At 45.0% G+C, this 15,597-nt stretch overlaps 1 protein-coding gene across 2 annotated transcripts in view; it reads left to right on the top strand.

Moving 5' to 3' along the window:
* DPP6 (dipeptidyl peptidase like 6) overlaps nt 1-15,597 on the top strand; it is a 508,492-nt gene that overhangs the window by 81,487 nt on the left and 411,408 nt on the right. The window contains exon 1 of one of the 2 annotated variants that reach the window (XM_054818787.1): nt 4,092-5,000. The exons of the other annotated variant lie outside the window; for it this stretch is intronic. Coding sequence (XP_054674762.1) covers nt 4,800-5,000 — 201 coding nt within the window. The 5' untranslated portion in view covers nt 4,092-4,799. Of the gene's footprint in view, nt 1-4,091; nt 5,001-15,597 lie in introns of those variants that run through there. 2 annotated transcript variants of the gene reach the window in all.

Below are 15,597 nucleotides of genomic sequence, written 5' to 3'. Positions count from 1 at the left end.
GGGAGTGTTGAATTGGTGCATTTGACATAGGAAAGAGAATTTGTGTTCTGTTTCAATTTGGTTGTGTTTTCAGATGACACCAGACAGCAGATGTATAGATGGCATAAGCCTGGGGCCATTAGAGATTCGCGAGTTGGACGTTTTTATCTTGGCTAACAATAGTAATAGGAGTTAAAATAGTGTATCTTTGTTTCTGTAGTGTCTGGAGAGTTGCTATTATAAAAAAATCAGAGGGATTATTTTATTAAATACAGTAATTTTAAGAGCAAATATTACTTTGGGGTTTTCTGGAGTGATATGAAAAGATAACCAGGAAATTCTAAAATTCCTTTAAAAGTTCATTGGAATAGGAAAATATAATATTTGAAATAATAAAAAGTGTACTCAAACTATTGAAAAATTAATTTTTGTTTAAAAAAAATAATCACCTGCTTAGAACTATCACCACACGAAAACTAGAAACATCTTTAGCTCTGTCGGCAGCAAACTCTATATTATTTAGATGACTAGTTGAAGTTTAAGCAAACATAAATTGCTTAGTGAGAACAGAAGAATGGAACATGAATAAGAACGCTTGAATTCCCTGACAGACAGAAGTAATATTTTTTAAAAACATCCAAGAGAAATATTGCTGGATTGTTTCTTTGCCAGTGTTACCAAAAAGAAATCTTCTATGTATAGTTTTAAAGGCAGTAGGGCTTGGGTCTGACCTGCTTTTGATAGTGTTACATTAATAGTGCTGAAGTATGGGGATGCTGTTTGTTTATACAACGCGGGAAAAGCAAGTGTCATTTTTATCTGTATGCTTTAAAAATGTCAGTAAAACATAATTACTTTGCTGCTGCAGGGAAAATATCTTAAGCTAACACACTTTAGTTTGATGGAAATGTCACTAGTTGGGAATCAAACCTCCTTGCAAAACTTTGGATACTGAATTAAATATACAACTAAGAGATGCTTGAAGACACTTCGTTTTGAAATGCCTTGATTTTTGTCTTGGGATCTGTTTGCAGGATTTAGGGAAAGGATCTTTCTTACGTATACGATGTATGTTTAAAGACAAGAATCTCACATTTGTACTTCTGAAATTTTTTGCCTCTTTAAACATATTTCATAATGCAAGTGACTTTCTTCTTCTCAAATCTCACTATAGGCTGAAAAGGTCTTTTGCTGTAATGAAATCTTGGTTTCTGATATGGTGTTTGTTTGTTGCCATTTTACTATCATGCTTCAATGATTCCTGTGTTTCTTTCTTTTTTTTTTTTTTTGGCTCCCTCCTGTTTTCCGTGCCCTGTTGGTGTGCACACTGTATGTCAGTATCTGGTCATATAACCAGGACATTGTAGAGGACTCTGGGCTCCAAGTCATGCACAGGTGAACAGCAAATTAACCATGGAATTGGAAGCGGAGAGTAGAGGACTTCCAGCACTGAGCTGTGACTCAGGAGCACTGGGTTGTGTCCTTCCCTGAGAGGTGTCAGGACTACCGTAATACATGCTTGTAGGGGACAAGCTACGTCCTGAGATAACTTGTGCACAGGCAGACTGAAGCGCTCTGCAGAGTCCCTAATGAAATCATCTGGGTTTCCTATGACTCAGAAAAATCCTCCTGCTTTCAATAACGGCATCGACAGACTGATTCTGGTGACTCTTATTGCAGGGGGGTTATTCAAGATGTTTCTGCCTCCAGCTGCCTGCTTAGCCCTTCTACACAAGGTCACTCTGACTGTAGCAGGGCTACAGAAACGTGTCTTGCAGTTCCCAACTGGTGCAAACTGTCCTCCTTCACCCACCACGATACCCAGAGCATGACATGACTTTGCTTCTGCTGTCCCTGGTCTGTCATGGAGTAGAGAGCTGGAATCAGGAAGACCTTTAAATAGCTGTAATTATTTATTTCAGGGCAAATGAATCACAGCCCGAAGCTGCATGATCAGGGCTTTTTGGTGGATGAGGACCATTTGGCTGGTTGTTTTTCACTGAGCTCTTAAAGTATTTGACATTGCAATTTTATGTTCCCGTAATATATTTTTTCCATGACTTGTGTACACACATACATGCACGATACGTGCGTGCATGACTAGACAAACTCGATTATGTGAAATCATGGTTCGTAAGAATTAAAACCACAAACTAAATGTATTTGGAACTGAAGTGGTCCTTAGTGGCTTTTTCAGTTTTGAACTGAGCTGCGAGGCAGAATGTTTTTTCTCCGTACTTTGAGACTTTTTAATTCAGACATTTAATCTTTGGTGTTTTTTCTGCCTGATGGTTTCGTCTTGCCTTTTCGTGGCTTTCTTTGATTATTCTTTTGTGTCCTAGTTTTCCTAAGAAGTTAAAAATGTATTATTTCTTTTAATTAGATTCTCTCGTTCCTTCATTTTTTTTCAGTGCTAGTTGTCACCAATTCCAAATAGTCATAAAGTCACTGTTAATGCAGTTCAAGATGGAATTTAGCTGAGTTAACTGTTCAGATTTTTGGTAGTGTCTAGTCAATTTGTGTCCAAAACATAACTTATGAGGGGTCTAAGTGGCTTCTGGAAAGTTACCTCTGTTATGATGTATGTCGCTGTGACTTAGAAGCTAGACCTTTGCTTCAGAGCATTGTGTGCTCATCTCGTTTTTTAATTAAATGTCAGGATCTCAGTTGTGAAGATCAAAATGATTCCTTCTTTCAAGTTCCGTCAGGAAGGAGGCAGAGCGTTTGTTTTTGTTTTCTCTGTTGATGAGATAAGGTTCCCTTTTCATCTAAATGTTAAGACTTTTCATCCCTGACTTTGAAGACACAAATAAAAAGCAGCAGATGAAACTATTCAGCTGTAAAGAGATTTTTGATCAGGCAGTTGTTGAAATCATAGAGGGGGGATAGTTGCACGTTAGAATATTGTATACATGATCTACTGAGGTGGGGTTATTTTAAGACTGATGAAATTACGTATATCAAAGATGGTATTTTCTTAACAGCTAAAACTTTAAGTAAGAGCCGTGTTTAGAAACATCTCAGCCCATCAAATCCAGTTGCTAAAGTATAATCAAGTTTGTGAGCTCTTCAGCAGCAAGTCTCTCAATGGGAGTGGGCAAACTCTGGTTTATGCTTTGTGTGTTTCCGATAAGAGGACGTCTGGTAATCCCAATATCTCTGACAAGCTTAGAGGTCAAAGAGGAGGAGGATTTCGGGGAGGAGAAGAGGGGACATCAACTCTGCCACTATCCTTTAAACCTAAGCATCTGTTGCTATGGAAACCCCGGAGCCTGATGCTGGAGCAACAGGAATTGTCACCCTCTGTCCCGATGCAGCCGTGCTGGAAGCGGCTGGACACCCGCAGCCTACTCCCCCGGTACCTACCTGAGCACATGCCCGTTTCTTCCTCCGGGAGCGTTAATTAGCGGCCGCGGTTCTCCGGGCCGAATGAGCGTGGCCGGGCGCCCCCGCCCAAGGGCCACTCAAAGGCGGCGCAAGGGCCGCGGCGGCCGCCGGTCTCCGGGCGCGGTCCCGACCCCCCGGTCCGGATCCGGCCCCAGCCCCGGCCCCGGCCCAACCCAGCCCGGCCGCCTCCGGCGCCGGGACCGCGCTTGTTTATGCCCGGCCGGTGGTGCCGGGAGCCACTTTGGGCGGATTTCCACTGAGGGGCGCTGAAGCACGTTTTAATGCAGCAAAAATGAATTAATACAAAAATAGTAAGAGACACAATTTACCGGATTCTTTTAAAAAGCGACGACAACAACAACCTCCAAAAACCCGCAACCCCCCACCCCCTCCCTCCTCTCCCCAGCCGTGGGGAGGCGGGGGAAGGAGGAGGACGGGGTGGAGGGGACGGGGACCGGGCACTTGCCCGCTTGCGGAGAGCCTTCGCCCTCCCTCCCCTCGCCCCTTCCCCGGGGCCGAGCCGGCCGGGCACACCGGCCTCCCGGCACCCCTCCAGCTGCCGGTCCCGCCTCCCTCCTCCCCGCCTCGCCTTTCCCCTCCCCACCTCTCTTTCTCTCTCACGGCTGGCGATCAGGTGTCTGTTGCTCTCTTTTTTTTTTTTTTTAAGTTGTTTCCCCGGGAAAAAAAAAAAAAAAAAAAACAAAAACTGGGGAGAAGAAAAAGAAGGTGCCGAGAAGGAGATGATTGTAGAAGAGCCCTCCCTCTCCAGAAGAGCAACGTGCTTTGAATGAGGCTTCCCAGCCTCTTCCACTCCGTCTCACACACTCTGTCACTCTGCCTCTCGGTTGTGCACACTGTTGGTATGCGACCTCGGAGGCGACTGCTCCGCCACCTCTGCCTGGGGAGCCGCTGACAGCCAGCGATTGAGCCAGCCCCCCTTCCATTTTTTTTTTCCCCTGCTTTTGCAAACACACACGCACACCCCCAAAGCACATTTAATGCTGATCCACTCAGGCGCCATTATCGGGGGTACGTCTTCGTGGAGTGTTTTGGTTCTTTTTTTTCCCTTCTTTTTTTTTTTCTTCTTTTTTTTTTTTTTTTTCTTTCCAACACTGGATGGTGCAGCGTTCCCGGGGCCTGTGGTGTTACGGCTCGATTGCGTTTTATTATTTATTTATCTGTCTTCTTTCCTCTTCCCCCTATCACTCCCCCCCCCCCTCCTTGCTCTCTCGATCCCCCCGCTTCTCTCCGGGTGCCGGTGCAGAGGACCGGGGAGCAGGAGCCTTCCCTCTCCCTTCCACTGATGTGGGACTGAGCCTCGCCCGCGTGTAGCATGCTGTAGCCAAAAAAGAAGAGAGGAGGGGGAGAGGAAAAAAAGAGAGAGGGAGAAGCGTCTCTCTTTCCCTCCCCCTCGTTTCCCGCGGATTGACTTCATGGCTTCGCTGTACCAGCGGTTCAGCGGGAAGATCAACACCTCCCGCTCTTTCCCCGTGCCCCCCGAAGCGAGTCACCTCCTGGGCGCCCAGAGCAGCGAGGAGGACGGCGCTGCCGGCAAGACCTCGCGTCCATTGCAACAGGAAAGCAGCCGGCCCCGCTTCCAGTACCAGCCGCGAAGTGACTGCGAGGAGGAGGATGTAAGCGCCGGTGTCGTTCGCGTTGGGTTGGGTTTTGGGTGTCCCCCCGCTTTTCCACCCCCCCCAACCCCCCTCCCCGTCCTGCCTGTGTGCCCCTCCTGGCTGGAGGCGATTTCTTGCGGTTTGTCCGCTCTTCCAAGCGGGTCTTTGCGCTCCTCTTCTTCCCCTGAAGTGCCGGGGATCGTACGGGACAGAGCCCGCCCGGAGCCGAGCCGAGCCGAGCCGAGCCGAGCCGGGGTTCACCCGCCCCCGCGCTGCCCCCGCATCTCTCCCCGTTACCTGGCTCCTTGCGCGGCTCTCCGCTGCCGCGGAGCAGGGCTGGGGGCGCGGGGTCAGCACGTTTGGAAGCGGCAAGTGGCAAGCTCCGTCCGCCTCCCTCCAAGAGAGGCGACAAGGCTTCTCCTGCCCACCCCCCTCCCCCCATTTTTTTAATTGTTATTCGGTGTTTTACCCTTTCACTCTCCCCCGGGGCAGAAGTCTTCACCTTGTCCCTTCCCTCCTTGCTTTCCCGCCAGCCTCCCCCCAACCTGGCAGCGGGGAAACTTTTTAACCCCTGAGCAGCCGTTTCTGGGGCTCGCTCGCTCTCCCTCTCTCTCTCATCCCTCCCCGTCGCCCCCGGGCGAGCCCCCGCAGGGAAGGCGCAAACTTCGGCCGCGCACCTTCCGCTCCCGCGCTGCCTCCGAGAGTAGCGACTTCAAAGGGTGCATCTGCATATTGCCCTAGTAACGACTGACTCATCCAGCCCGCCGGCTCGCTGCTGTGCCCGATGGAGTTAAACTAGCTTGGGTCGATCGCGCCTAGTTCTTTCGAGGGGGTGGGGGTGGGTTTGGGGGGGTGGAGAGGGTATTTAGAAAGCGGGGAGACAAGAAGGGCCGGCCGTAGATCAGACCGGCTGGCTCCCTATCGCGGGTGTAGCCTGGTTGGTGTTAGGCTTGCAGAGGGATTTGAGGGTGTTTCGCCTCTGTGGAAGCACACGCAAGGGGAAGCAAATGGCTGCAGTTGGACATAATGTCAGTGTCGGTTCGAAACACTTCTTGCCCGGGTGGGACGCGTTAGCTTTGCGGCGAGGTTCAGCTCTGGCTCTGGAAGCCTTCCCGGGAAAGGCACCGCTTCCAGCCGAGACAGCAGGTCTGCCTCCCTCGGAGGAGAGAGTTGTGTTCGCAGGGAAACCTCCTCGGGTTGTCTTTTAATTCCCTGTCCCTTTTCCCGTCCCTTCGTAAAAACTTCAGCGGTCCGTAGAGCAAGTTCACTTCTGCCAGCGACGAGGCAAATCGGCCTAAACTTCCCCGTGGTGACTGCCACGCTGGTGGCCCCGCGGGACCAGCGGCGACACGGCCCTGAGTTAACTCTTCCCTGTGACCCGCTGACCGGCAGCGATCTCGGTGCTGCTGCTCCTTGGCCGCGGCCAACTGCGGGAGGGGACCCGGCCCCGTGCCCGTGGCGCCCGCAGCCACCCGTGACCCTTCCCCGGCGTGGCTGGGGACACGGGGCCCTTCCCGGCGACGTGCTGGGCTCTAGGTGTCGCTGCGAGCCAGCGGAGTGCCGCCGCCGGGGCTGGGCTCACGCACATTTTCCTCATTATTTGACTGTTTTAATTTCGCTTTCCTGGATTTGGAGGCGGCAGATGTCTGGAGCCGCTTCTCTGATCACCAGAAGCGCTGAGCCAGGAAGCACAGGACGCAGTTTAGCATGTGCGAGTGATTTGTGCTGACAGGCTCCAAAATAATATTAATAAGAATAATATTAAACCACTAAAAAGAGAGGTTTCTTTTTTCTGGTTTTGTTTTTCTTTCTTTCTTTTTTTTTCCTCCCCTCGGGGTTTGTGTGTGGGTGGGGGGCATTGCTGTGCGGTGCCATCTGTAGAGGGAAAGATGCCTGCCTGGGTGGTTCCCGCAATGAAGTGCAAAAAGCGTGGCCAGAAACAAGGTTTTGGGGTGACTTCTAAACGCACGTGGGCACCTCGTGTGAATTATTTTTAAAGGGGGCAACGTGTCTGAGAAAGTTGAGTGGAACTGGGCCGGGCAGTTCAAAGGTGCTCCCGTCCAACAGAGGCTGGGCAAGCTGCTCTGGGGGATCTCCGACGGAGGGTCGTTCAGGTCGGAAGGATGAAGTCGTGACAAGAACAGTGGAAATGGCCTTTAAAGCGTGTGTTGCGGGAAGAAGGGGGCCTGCCCGCGGGGCGAGAGGGGGCGGGGGGCAGGCACGGGCGGGGGAGGCGGGACCGGCGGAGCTGTCCGCGGTGCTGAGCCCGAGCGGAGCGGGGGCCGGCGGAGCTGTCCGCCGTGCTGAACGCTGAGGTCCCGGGGCGGGAGGAGCTGTCTGCGGTGCTGAACCCGACCGGGACCGGCACTGGGGCGAGCTGGCGGCGGCTTCTTGGCTTTGGCCGTGGCGAGATCGCCGCGGAGAGAGGGGGTTTCTCACCCGCCCCCGGCAGCAGCAGGCAGGCTCGCCCAGGACCAGCTAGTGCAGCCCCAGGCATGAAATCGCCGAGGCAAAGGGAAAACCGAGGCAGGCAGCAGGCAAGGACCATGGGAGAAGTGCAAGGAGGGCGGTCTGTTTGTGCAGGGTGCCAGGAGCATGTGCTGTTGCTTATCATGGGGAAGGGCTTAATGAGATGGCGTTAGAAATCCCTTTCTAAGGTGATCAGACTTCTGGTTTTTGTCTTACACAAATACTATAGTAGGGCATTCACGTTGTTTTTCATCCTTCAACATCAATCTAGTAGGAAAAGCCAGAGCATGAACATACAGAAATAAAGTTTTGTTGCCTGGCCACACTTGGAAATACCAAAACAAACCTGAGAATGAGACTGTTCTGTTCCCAACTTTTTCATATGATTAATAATTGGTAGAGAACCGAGGGATTTTTTTATAGGTTACTGATGATGACTTTTCCTATTGAAATATGTGTGCTGCATTCAGTACTATATTTTGAAGCACCAGTACAGACCTCAATGCAGTACAAAACAGAGGGAAAGACAGGATCTTGCCTTTGAAGGTCACAGTATTGTTAGTAAGCATTTTGTCCACTGGAAGTACTACTGGTGGAAAAATACTAGATGAAACCTATATGAAGCTAAAGACAACACAGTAACTTTGTAATAAATAAAATTTAAAACAAAGAGAATCATGATTTAATATGACAACAGCTCACTTCACTTTACAGCCACCATTGAGATGGACCTGAGAACATTGTTTTTGTAACATGAAAGTATAGCAAAGCAGAAGTCACAATGTTCTTTAGTATTTTAAACAAGTTCTTACTATGTTTCAGATCATGGTAGGTATATGAGAAAAAATATATGGTAGGCCTAACTTGTGAACAAAACCTGGGTTAAATATTGCAAATTTTTCATGTTAACTACTAGCCTGATGAAACAATCATGTTATTTGTGGGAGGAGCAATGAGGACACTAGGTCCCCATTACCCAGAAAACCACTTCCCGATTGGCTCTGTGACAGTATTGATACTGAAGTTAATTACTGCAACAGCTGTAAAAAAAATTCTGATGGCGTTTTTGCTTTGTTACAGGATTACCTTTTCACTACATTCATTTAGATAAGAGGAAATATCTGTGAAGACTCTTACTAAAATCTAGTGTGGTGGTATAGCAGATTATGAAGAATTTTGGTAACATAATTCTCCTTTTTAGATTGATGAGGTCAATGCTTTCCATGTCGTACTGTGGAAGGGATTTTCTCTTAGATGTTGACTTGAGATTTTTTTCCCATAAAATAGAGCTTCTTCATCTTTTCCAAGCTTTTTCTTCTTTGGCATCACAGTGATTAATGAGTTTAATTTTTGCAGGCAACTGCCAGGAGGTGCTGAGTAAGATGTATCATGCTGATTGTGTATAACCCCGCTCCTTTTAATTACTGAGATTATAACAATGCATTAATCAGGTGCATAAGAAATTCAGCACTTTTCTGTAACACAGAATATTGATCTGGTTTATAAGGCACTGACTATAAAATGATGATCATAGAAGTAATTTTTAAATTAAATTTTGTATGATAAGTTATGTGTTAAAAATATTGAACCCTCCACTGAAACATTGTAAAACTTTTTTATATAAAGAGCCATACACTACATTCTTACAGGTTCATTACTTAGCTAAAACTCCTATTGGCTTTAATAGGAGACTTAACCATATAAATGTGGTCAGACCCAAAGTAAAAAAGCTTTCATTACTGTGAATATTCTTTCCATAACTGAATTCTGAATATTTCTTTCTTTCCTGCCTTTGCTTAAAGCTACATTTGGCCATATATTATACTTTAGTAGTTTTGCAATTGATTTTTCAGGCTGATTTACATTTTGAGAAGTTTTTCATTCAGATATAAATAGCGATATTTTTGAAATGCTTCAGTAAAACTGTAGTTCCTACTTGAATAAATTAAGGATTAAGAAAATCAAATATCATTTGTTGATAGAGTGTGTCTGAGAAATTGAGAATCAAAGTCATTACTGTAAAAAAATTGTGATTTGATATGTCAGACTTGCTGTTGCATGTAATTGAAAGTGTTAATTTTTAGTTCATTATTTGCCTAATGGGAAGAGGTATTGCCTCCTGGAAATGTGTGTCAAGGACAGTGTTTCAGAAAGTTCGAGGCCTGAGCTGCAGACAACAGGCATTTCAGAAGTGATGTGATCTTTTCCCAAAGCGATGAGTGATTTGATTTTATAGAAGGGTTTGTAGGACTGCAGGAATCATGACATTACTGTATGATACAGTAATTTGAATTGTAACCAGGAGTCTATCTACAGATCCGAACTGCTGTGTTTACTGACAGAAACGACTGCCTAAGTCTGTAAGAGTCTCTTCTTCTGCCTCTTCTTGGTGAGTTCTTGGATGCTGAACTCAGTTATCCTACAGCCATTAAGAAGTAGAGAGCTAGGACTAGTTCTTTCAATGGAAATATTTAGGCCCTACTGACATTCTGTAAGCTCACCTTTTGAAATTAATAAAAATTACAACTTACTTCCTGCAAAAGAAATAGTTATAAACCTCATAAAAGTCATGGGGTTTATTTGCATGGAAGCCCATCGTGTTTTGTGATTACTGAATAATGTACACTCAGATCTGGGGGTGATAGGGGTTTTTTATACTTTGCTTTATAGCTAAATTTAGAATTATACTACCTTATGATATTTGCTGTCAGTTTAAAATCATCCTGTTTCTGCAGTCTTTACTAGCTGTGATGATGATGATGCATGCACTAAAAAAAAAATAATCTACCAGAGAGAATGTATTTTTAAGTATTCAGGAATAACTGTGTGAAGAGGCTGAATCATCTCTCTAACAGTAGTGAACTGTGCAGTAAGTTGGGTTACCTCATGTAGAGTACTCACGTTGTTTCTCTTGAGTTAGTAGCTCAAGAGCAGTAGTTAGTGCAGAAAGAAGACACTGAGCCCAGGGTCACAGCAGCTTGTGTTGTTTTTCAAGGGGTTTTCAACGCATAAGGGGTGGGAGAAAATTCTATGAATGTGTGCTGCTCTCCATTCCTCTGTATATTTTTGTTTCAGAAAAGGCCAGAAAGATGAGAGTTCTTAGTGTGTGCATAACAGCTGTGAAAATGCTCTTTCAAGATTTTATCTTGAATCACAAGATGTTATCCCTTGAAATAAAAACCTTTACATTAATTTGGGCTAATATATTTATGCTTGTTATAGTCCAACAAAGTGTCCCACTAGGGTTTATTAACTGCAAGTTGATTTTGCTGGGATTTTTGCCTGATGTGCTGGATGATTCCCCGCACGTTGCAGTGATGTACCTGCATTTTCATCCTGTGACCAAGGGGTGGCAGTGTGTCTTGATTACACCGTTCCTATGGAGCGCTTGGCGTTGCTTTGCTTTTCTAGTAAAGCACCAACCACCCATTTGTTTACATACTCGTACCTACACGTGAGGGTTATTTTCGCTTCCTCATTGCTTTCTCTAGGTTTGATTGACTTGATGGCAATTTGTTACTTTCTTTTTCACCATCAGGGGGAAATATTCCTTTTCAAAGCTCATAAAAAAATGGTTCAACAATATTTTTCAATGGTCCCGTATTCAAGCATGGAGGAAGGAGGGCAGAAATGAATCTTTCTTCTCAGGGAGTGTTTTTCTCTTTTCTCCCAAAGGAAAACAAAACCCAGCCTTTCCTCAGAAGCCTCTTTCACTCATACTGGGCTGTGATGCAGTGTGAACTTTCAAAAGTGCACACAGATAATTTAGGCTTGTAAATTCAGGGTTTTTTGAAGAGTGATTTGTAGTCATATCCAAAAATATGTATTGGAATGTAATTCCTAGTGAGGTGCATTTTGGATGAGGTTTTTACTCACTTATGCGCCTTTGAAAATGTTGTCTATATTCATTAAATTGTGGGTGTTTGCATTGATGTGTTTGGTAATGATGAGATTCATTGTGGATGAATTAATTGGGTTAAAACATATTTTTAATTTTTGCATTAGACTGTATGAAGAGCTGTAGCGTGCCATAGTCTTTACTACCAATACGTAACTAAAACCGAGAGTAAGACATGGGCACTGGGCATGTGCATGTTTTGCAGCACAGAACAGCTTAAAAGGGAACAGAGGGAGAGTGCAGTGGTACAATCCAGTGAGGTATTTTGAAGGATAAGTCGACTGTGGTTTTTGCGTAGTGGAAACACGAGCCCTTCACAACTTTTCCACTTGTAGAGTGTTTGGGAACCTTCATTTCCCACATTCAACCAGAGTTTTAGTTATTTCTCAGCTTTTAAGCGCTTTAATTGAGAGATCTCTCATATTTTGTTTTGTTAAAATAGCACTTGAAAGTCTTACGAAAGATTACAGCAAAGATTAACGCAGTTTTAAAGCCTCAGGGAACTAGTAATGTGGAGCCAGGGAGAGAGGAAGAGAGGGGTCTGATACTCATCCACATTGCAAGCAGTAAGTTTAAGCAAAGCTAACGGAGTGTGTGAGGTAATGTGAAAAAGGCCGATATTGTGAATCTCTGCTGAGGAAATCTTACCAGATTTCCATTGAACATATATTTTAATTGCTTATCACTTGTGTGGTGTAAATTATTTTCCTCTAAACAAGGTACTTGTTAGCAGAGCTCTGCTATTACAAAGATTCCTCCACAAATTGCTGTCGCTGTGCCTTTTAAAATTGCATTTAACATTATTATCTTCACTTTGCAGGTGGAAAATCAGAGCCTGAGTTGACACATTGTCTCATAGACTGTGCATCTCAGCTCTACAGCAGTGATGGTTTGCTGTGGCTCAGCCCTGTGAGCTATTGCAATTTCTGCTCCTGGGCTGCAGGGGCTTTAAGGCTAAAAATTATTTCAGTTATCACCAAGGATATTTTTATAGGTGTAAAACTAATTTGAAGTCCAGCACATTTAAGTCTTCTCTGTATCTAGCACACATTAATGACAGTTTTCTTGTGGCATTGCAAATGTCTGATGTCTAGCTGTTAAAGGATTTGGAGCTTGTTTTGAGAGAAGGGAGATTGAAAGCATCCAAAAGGAAGCATTTAAAGCATCCAAAAGGAAGGACAGGAGTATCTTAATACTTTAACTATATAATATTTTGGGGGACATGTGGGTTTATTTTTTTTTTTTTCTTTTTCTTTTTCTTTTTTGTATTTGTCAATAGCATCTGCTCCAGCATTTCAAGTAGATTTCATTCTAGGCAGACCTCAAAAGCAAATGCAAATTTCTCCCCAGGCTTGCTATCTTGCATGCACAGAGCTACATGAAATGGCAAAGCAGTGGTGGGAAATGCCTGGAACCTCAGCTCCAGTTATACCAGAGTCATTAATTTTAAAATGTTTATGACAAAAGTATGTATGTGTTCCTTATTTTCCATTAAAATGAGCTCCAACTCTTTATAAAAGAAAGTAGCTGTGGTATTTTGGGCAGAGGAGAAATGAAACCCAGGGAGACTGAGCAATTACAGATGTTACTGCAGGCTCCGAGCCGTAGATCTGAAGACGCTTGGTGAGCAGAGCCAGCAGCAGGTTTACCCGGGATCCCTGTGCCTGCTGCTTTCCTCCCATTCTGGCAGAGGCAGAGGGAGAAGAATGTCCGGCATCTGGGCAGCAGCAGGAGCCTTGTCCCTTCTCAAGGGTATAAGCAGTGGTTTGCAGAGCCCAGTCATGTAGAGTTTGTGTCTGTGAAGATGAACTCAGGTGTCCTGCAGTGCTTCTTGCTAAGGTGGACTAAAAAAACCTCGTATTTATAAGGCCAGCCTTTGGCAAAAGAAAACGTCTGCACTGCCGGCAGTGGCAAACCAGACATTTATGCTTGTGCCAGGGTCATAGAAAAGCAATCTGGTGGCAGCTGCCGCTGCTGTCAGGTATGGTGGTGTGGGAGGGGGGCTCTTCCCATTTGCTCCCAAGACCTCCCAGTACCTTAAGAGCCATAGAGGCTGCAGGCACAGCTCAACTCTTCCTCTCTTCATTTCTCCAGCCCTACCTCATGGGATTAAAACTCAGTTTTGTTTTCACTGCTGGGAAGCCATGAGTCAGTTCTTCCTCCCTATCTAACAGGTGGCTGCTGCAAACCTTATCTCCTTCTGCCCTGGCGCCTAAAGATGGATCTCCCAGCAAAAAACCTCAGATGGCTCCTCTCCAGCCGCTTCACAGTGACATGCCCTCTGGCATTGCAAAATACAAGTTTGAGCTGCTGCCTGTCTTCCCTGCTTTCCTCTCAGGACAGGCAGGTCGGGGCATCTCATATTCCAGAGGAACACAAGGAGCCTTGAGCAGAGAGGAAAGAGGATGTTGGGATCTGCTTTAAATAGTGCTTGACCTCTTGCATAAGAGACTGATTGTCCCAAGATAAGTTTATTGCATACACAGCTCTGAGATTTGCACAGATTGCTCATGGGATTATGTTTCATGTGACTGCAGAATCCTATCTTTATTTGTTTGTCATTTATTGCTAAATCCCTCCTCATGTTTCTGGATAATCTATATGAAATATGGTTCGTCTTTGGTTTTGTTTTTCCTATTTCCTCTGTGTGCTAGAAAAGAAAGGTAATATTTAAAAGTCCAAACATCTACTACATTGTTGATAGTGAAGCTGTAGAAATCAACAACGATGTTGCCATAGAGACATAAATGGTTTATAGTGAACCAAAGATCTCCACTTTAACTAGTCTTCCTGATAGGCATACTGAATGTAAGCACTTTATTGATACAGTTCCTCTGTCTGTTCTGTCTTAACTTTTTTTTTTTTTTTTAATTTGGAAGTTTATAATCCCAGATACAAGAGGAGGCACCTGGAGAAAACACTAAAGGTATTGATAGTGCTTCACAATGGTGTCTCTAATAAAGTGGGTGCTGTTGAAGCAGCTTCTTCGATCTATTGTGAACTGCAGCAAAACAACACTTGTCAAAACACGTACGGTGATTCATTGCAAACAAGAGTAATTAATAAAGACTGTCATAGCCAGGGTTTAGGATCACAGTAACCCAATCTATTGTACTTGCCTTGTTTATACTCTCTGTGTTTGAGCTCTGTGTACTTGGAAGAGGCTTCTTCAAGGAGTGGGCAATTCTCACTGATTTCTGGGCACATTTCCTACCTTCTGTTTGAGGTGGCATGGATCTGTGGTAGAGCATTGGAGTAACCATTAGGGAAGTCTTGCTGTTCCTGGGTCTGCCACTGACCTGCTGCATGACCTTCAGCTGGTTAGTTATCCCTGTGGGGCAGGACCTGCATCTGTTGGATACCAAAAAGGAATCAAGGCCATGACTTCATTTGTGGTTTCTCTGTGGTGGTGCAGAATTAAATAATTTCTGCTTTTGGCCTAAAGCTTTGGGCTAAAAAGAACCCATAAAAACATGAGATTGTTAATAATTAGCAGTGTGGTCATTAATTCTGACAGTGGCAACATTTGTGGGAGCATTGCTAATAACCAAAACAGGCCTGATTGTGCTTGTTTATGGTGGGCTAAAGGTCTCTCTCATTACAATGTTTCACAGGCAGTGCCAGGAGCTGATAATCACTATAATGCACATTTTTCTTTTAGCTAAGAAAAGCTAATAAGCATCTGTAGTTTTGAAAATGTCAGATTGAGCCAAAGTGCATGCAATTAGATAAGGATAATGTAGCAGATAATAAGAAGATACATGATGCTGGATGAGCAGTTATCAGACTATTGTGCTTTGGCTGCTAAAGCGCTATGTGTCATATAAAAGCAAGTGGTTGTTGGTTGAGGGAAGACATGCCACAAGTTGTCAGAGATGGAAACGTGAGCTAATGTGGTGAAGTGACAAGGTTAGTCCTGGGGGAATACAAACATGCATGTCAGGGTCTTGATAGATGGAAGAGTTGTCTGGGTCAAAAGTTATGTACTTGGGAAGGTGGGAAAGGCCGCTGAGAAAAAAAAAAAGAAGCAAATGTGGAAAGGAAGATGGGCAGAATGGAGTCATTTGTGGTTGCTGTCTCCAAGGTTTCTTTTTTTCCTGTTTTCAAAGACACTCTGTCTTGTGTGTGTGGTGTCTGGGCTATTCTGGCTGCTTTAGTGTGTTAAAACCTTTCTGAGATGACTTCTTGCAGAAAAGGAGATACAGCTGTGATGCACTGATTAAGAGGCTGGATGTGAATTTTCAAGCA

This window comes from Grus americana, chromosome 2 (assembly GCF_028858705.1).
Source record: "Grus americana isolate bGruAme1 chromosome 2, bGruAme1.mat, whole genome shotgun sequence".
Lineage (NCBI taxonomy): Eukaryota > Metazoa > Chordata > Aves > Gruiformes > Gruidae > Grus > Grus americana.
Note: the sequence above shows the minus strand (reverse complement) of the source record. Positions and strands in the feature narration are given on the sequence as shown.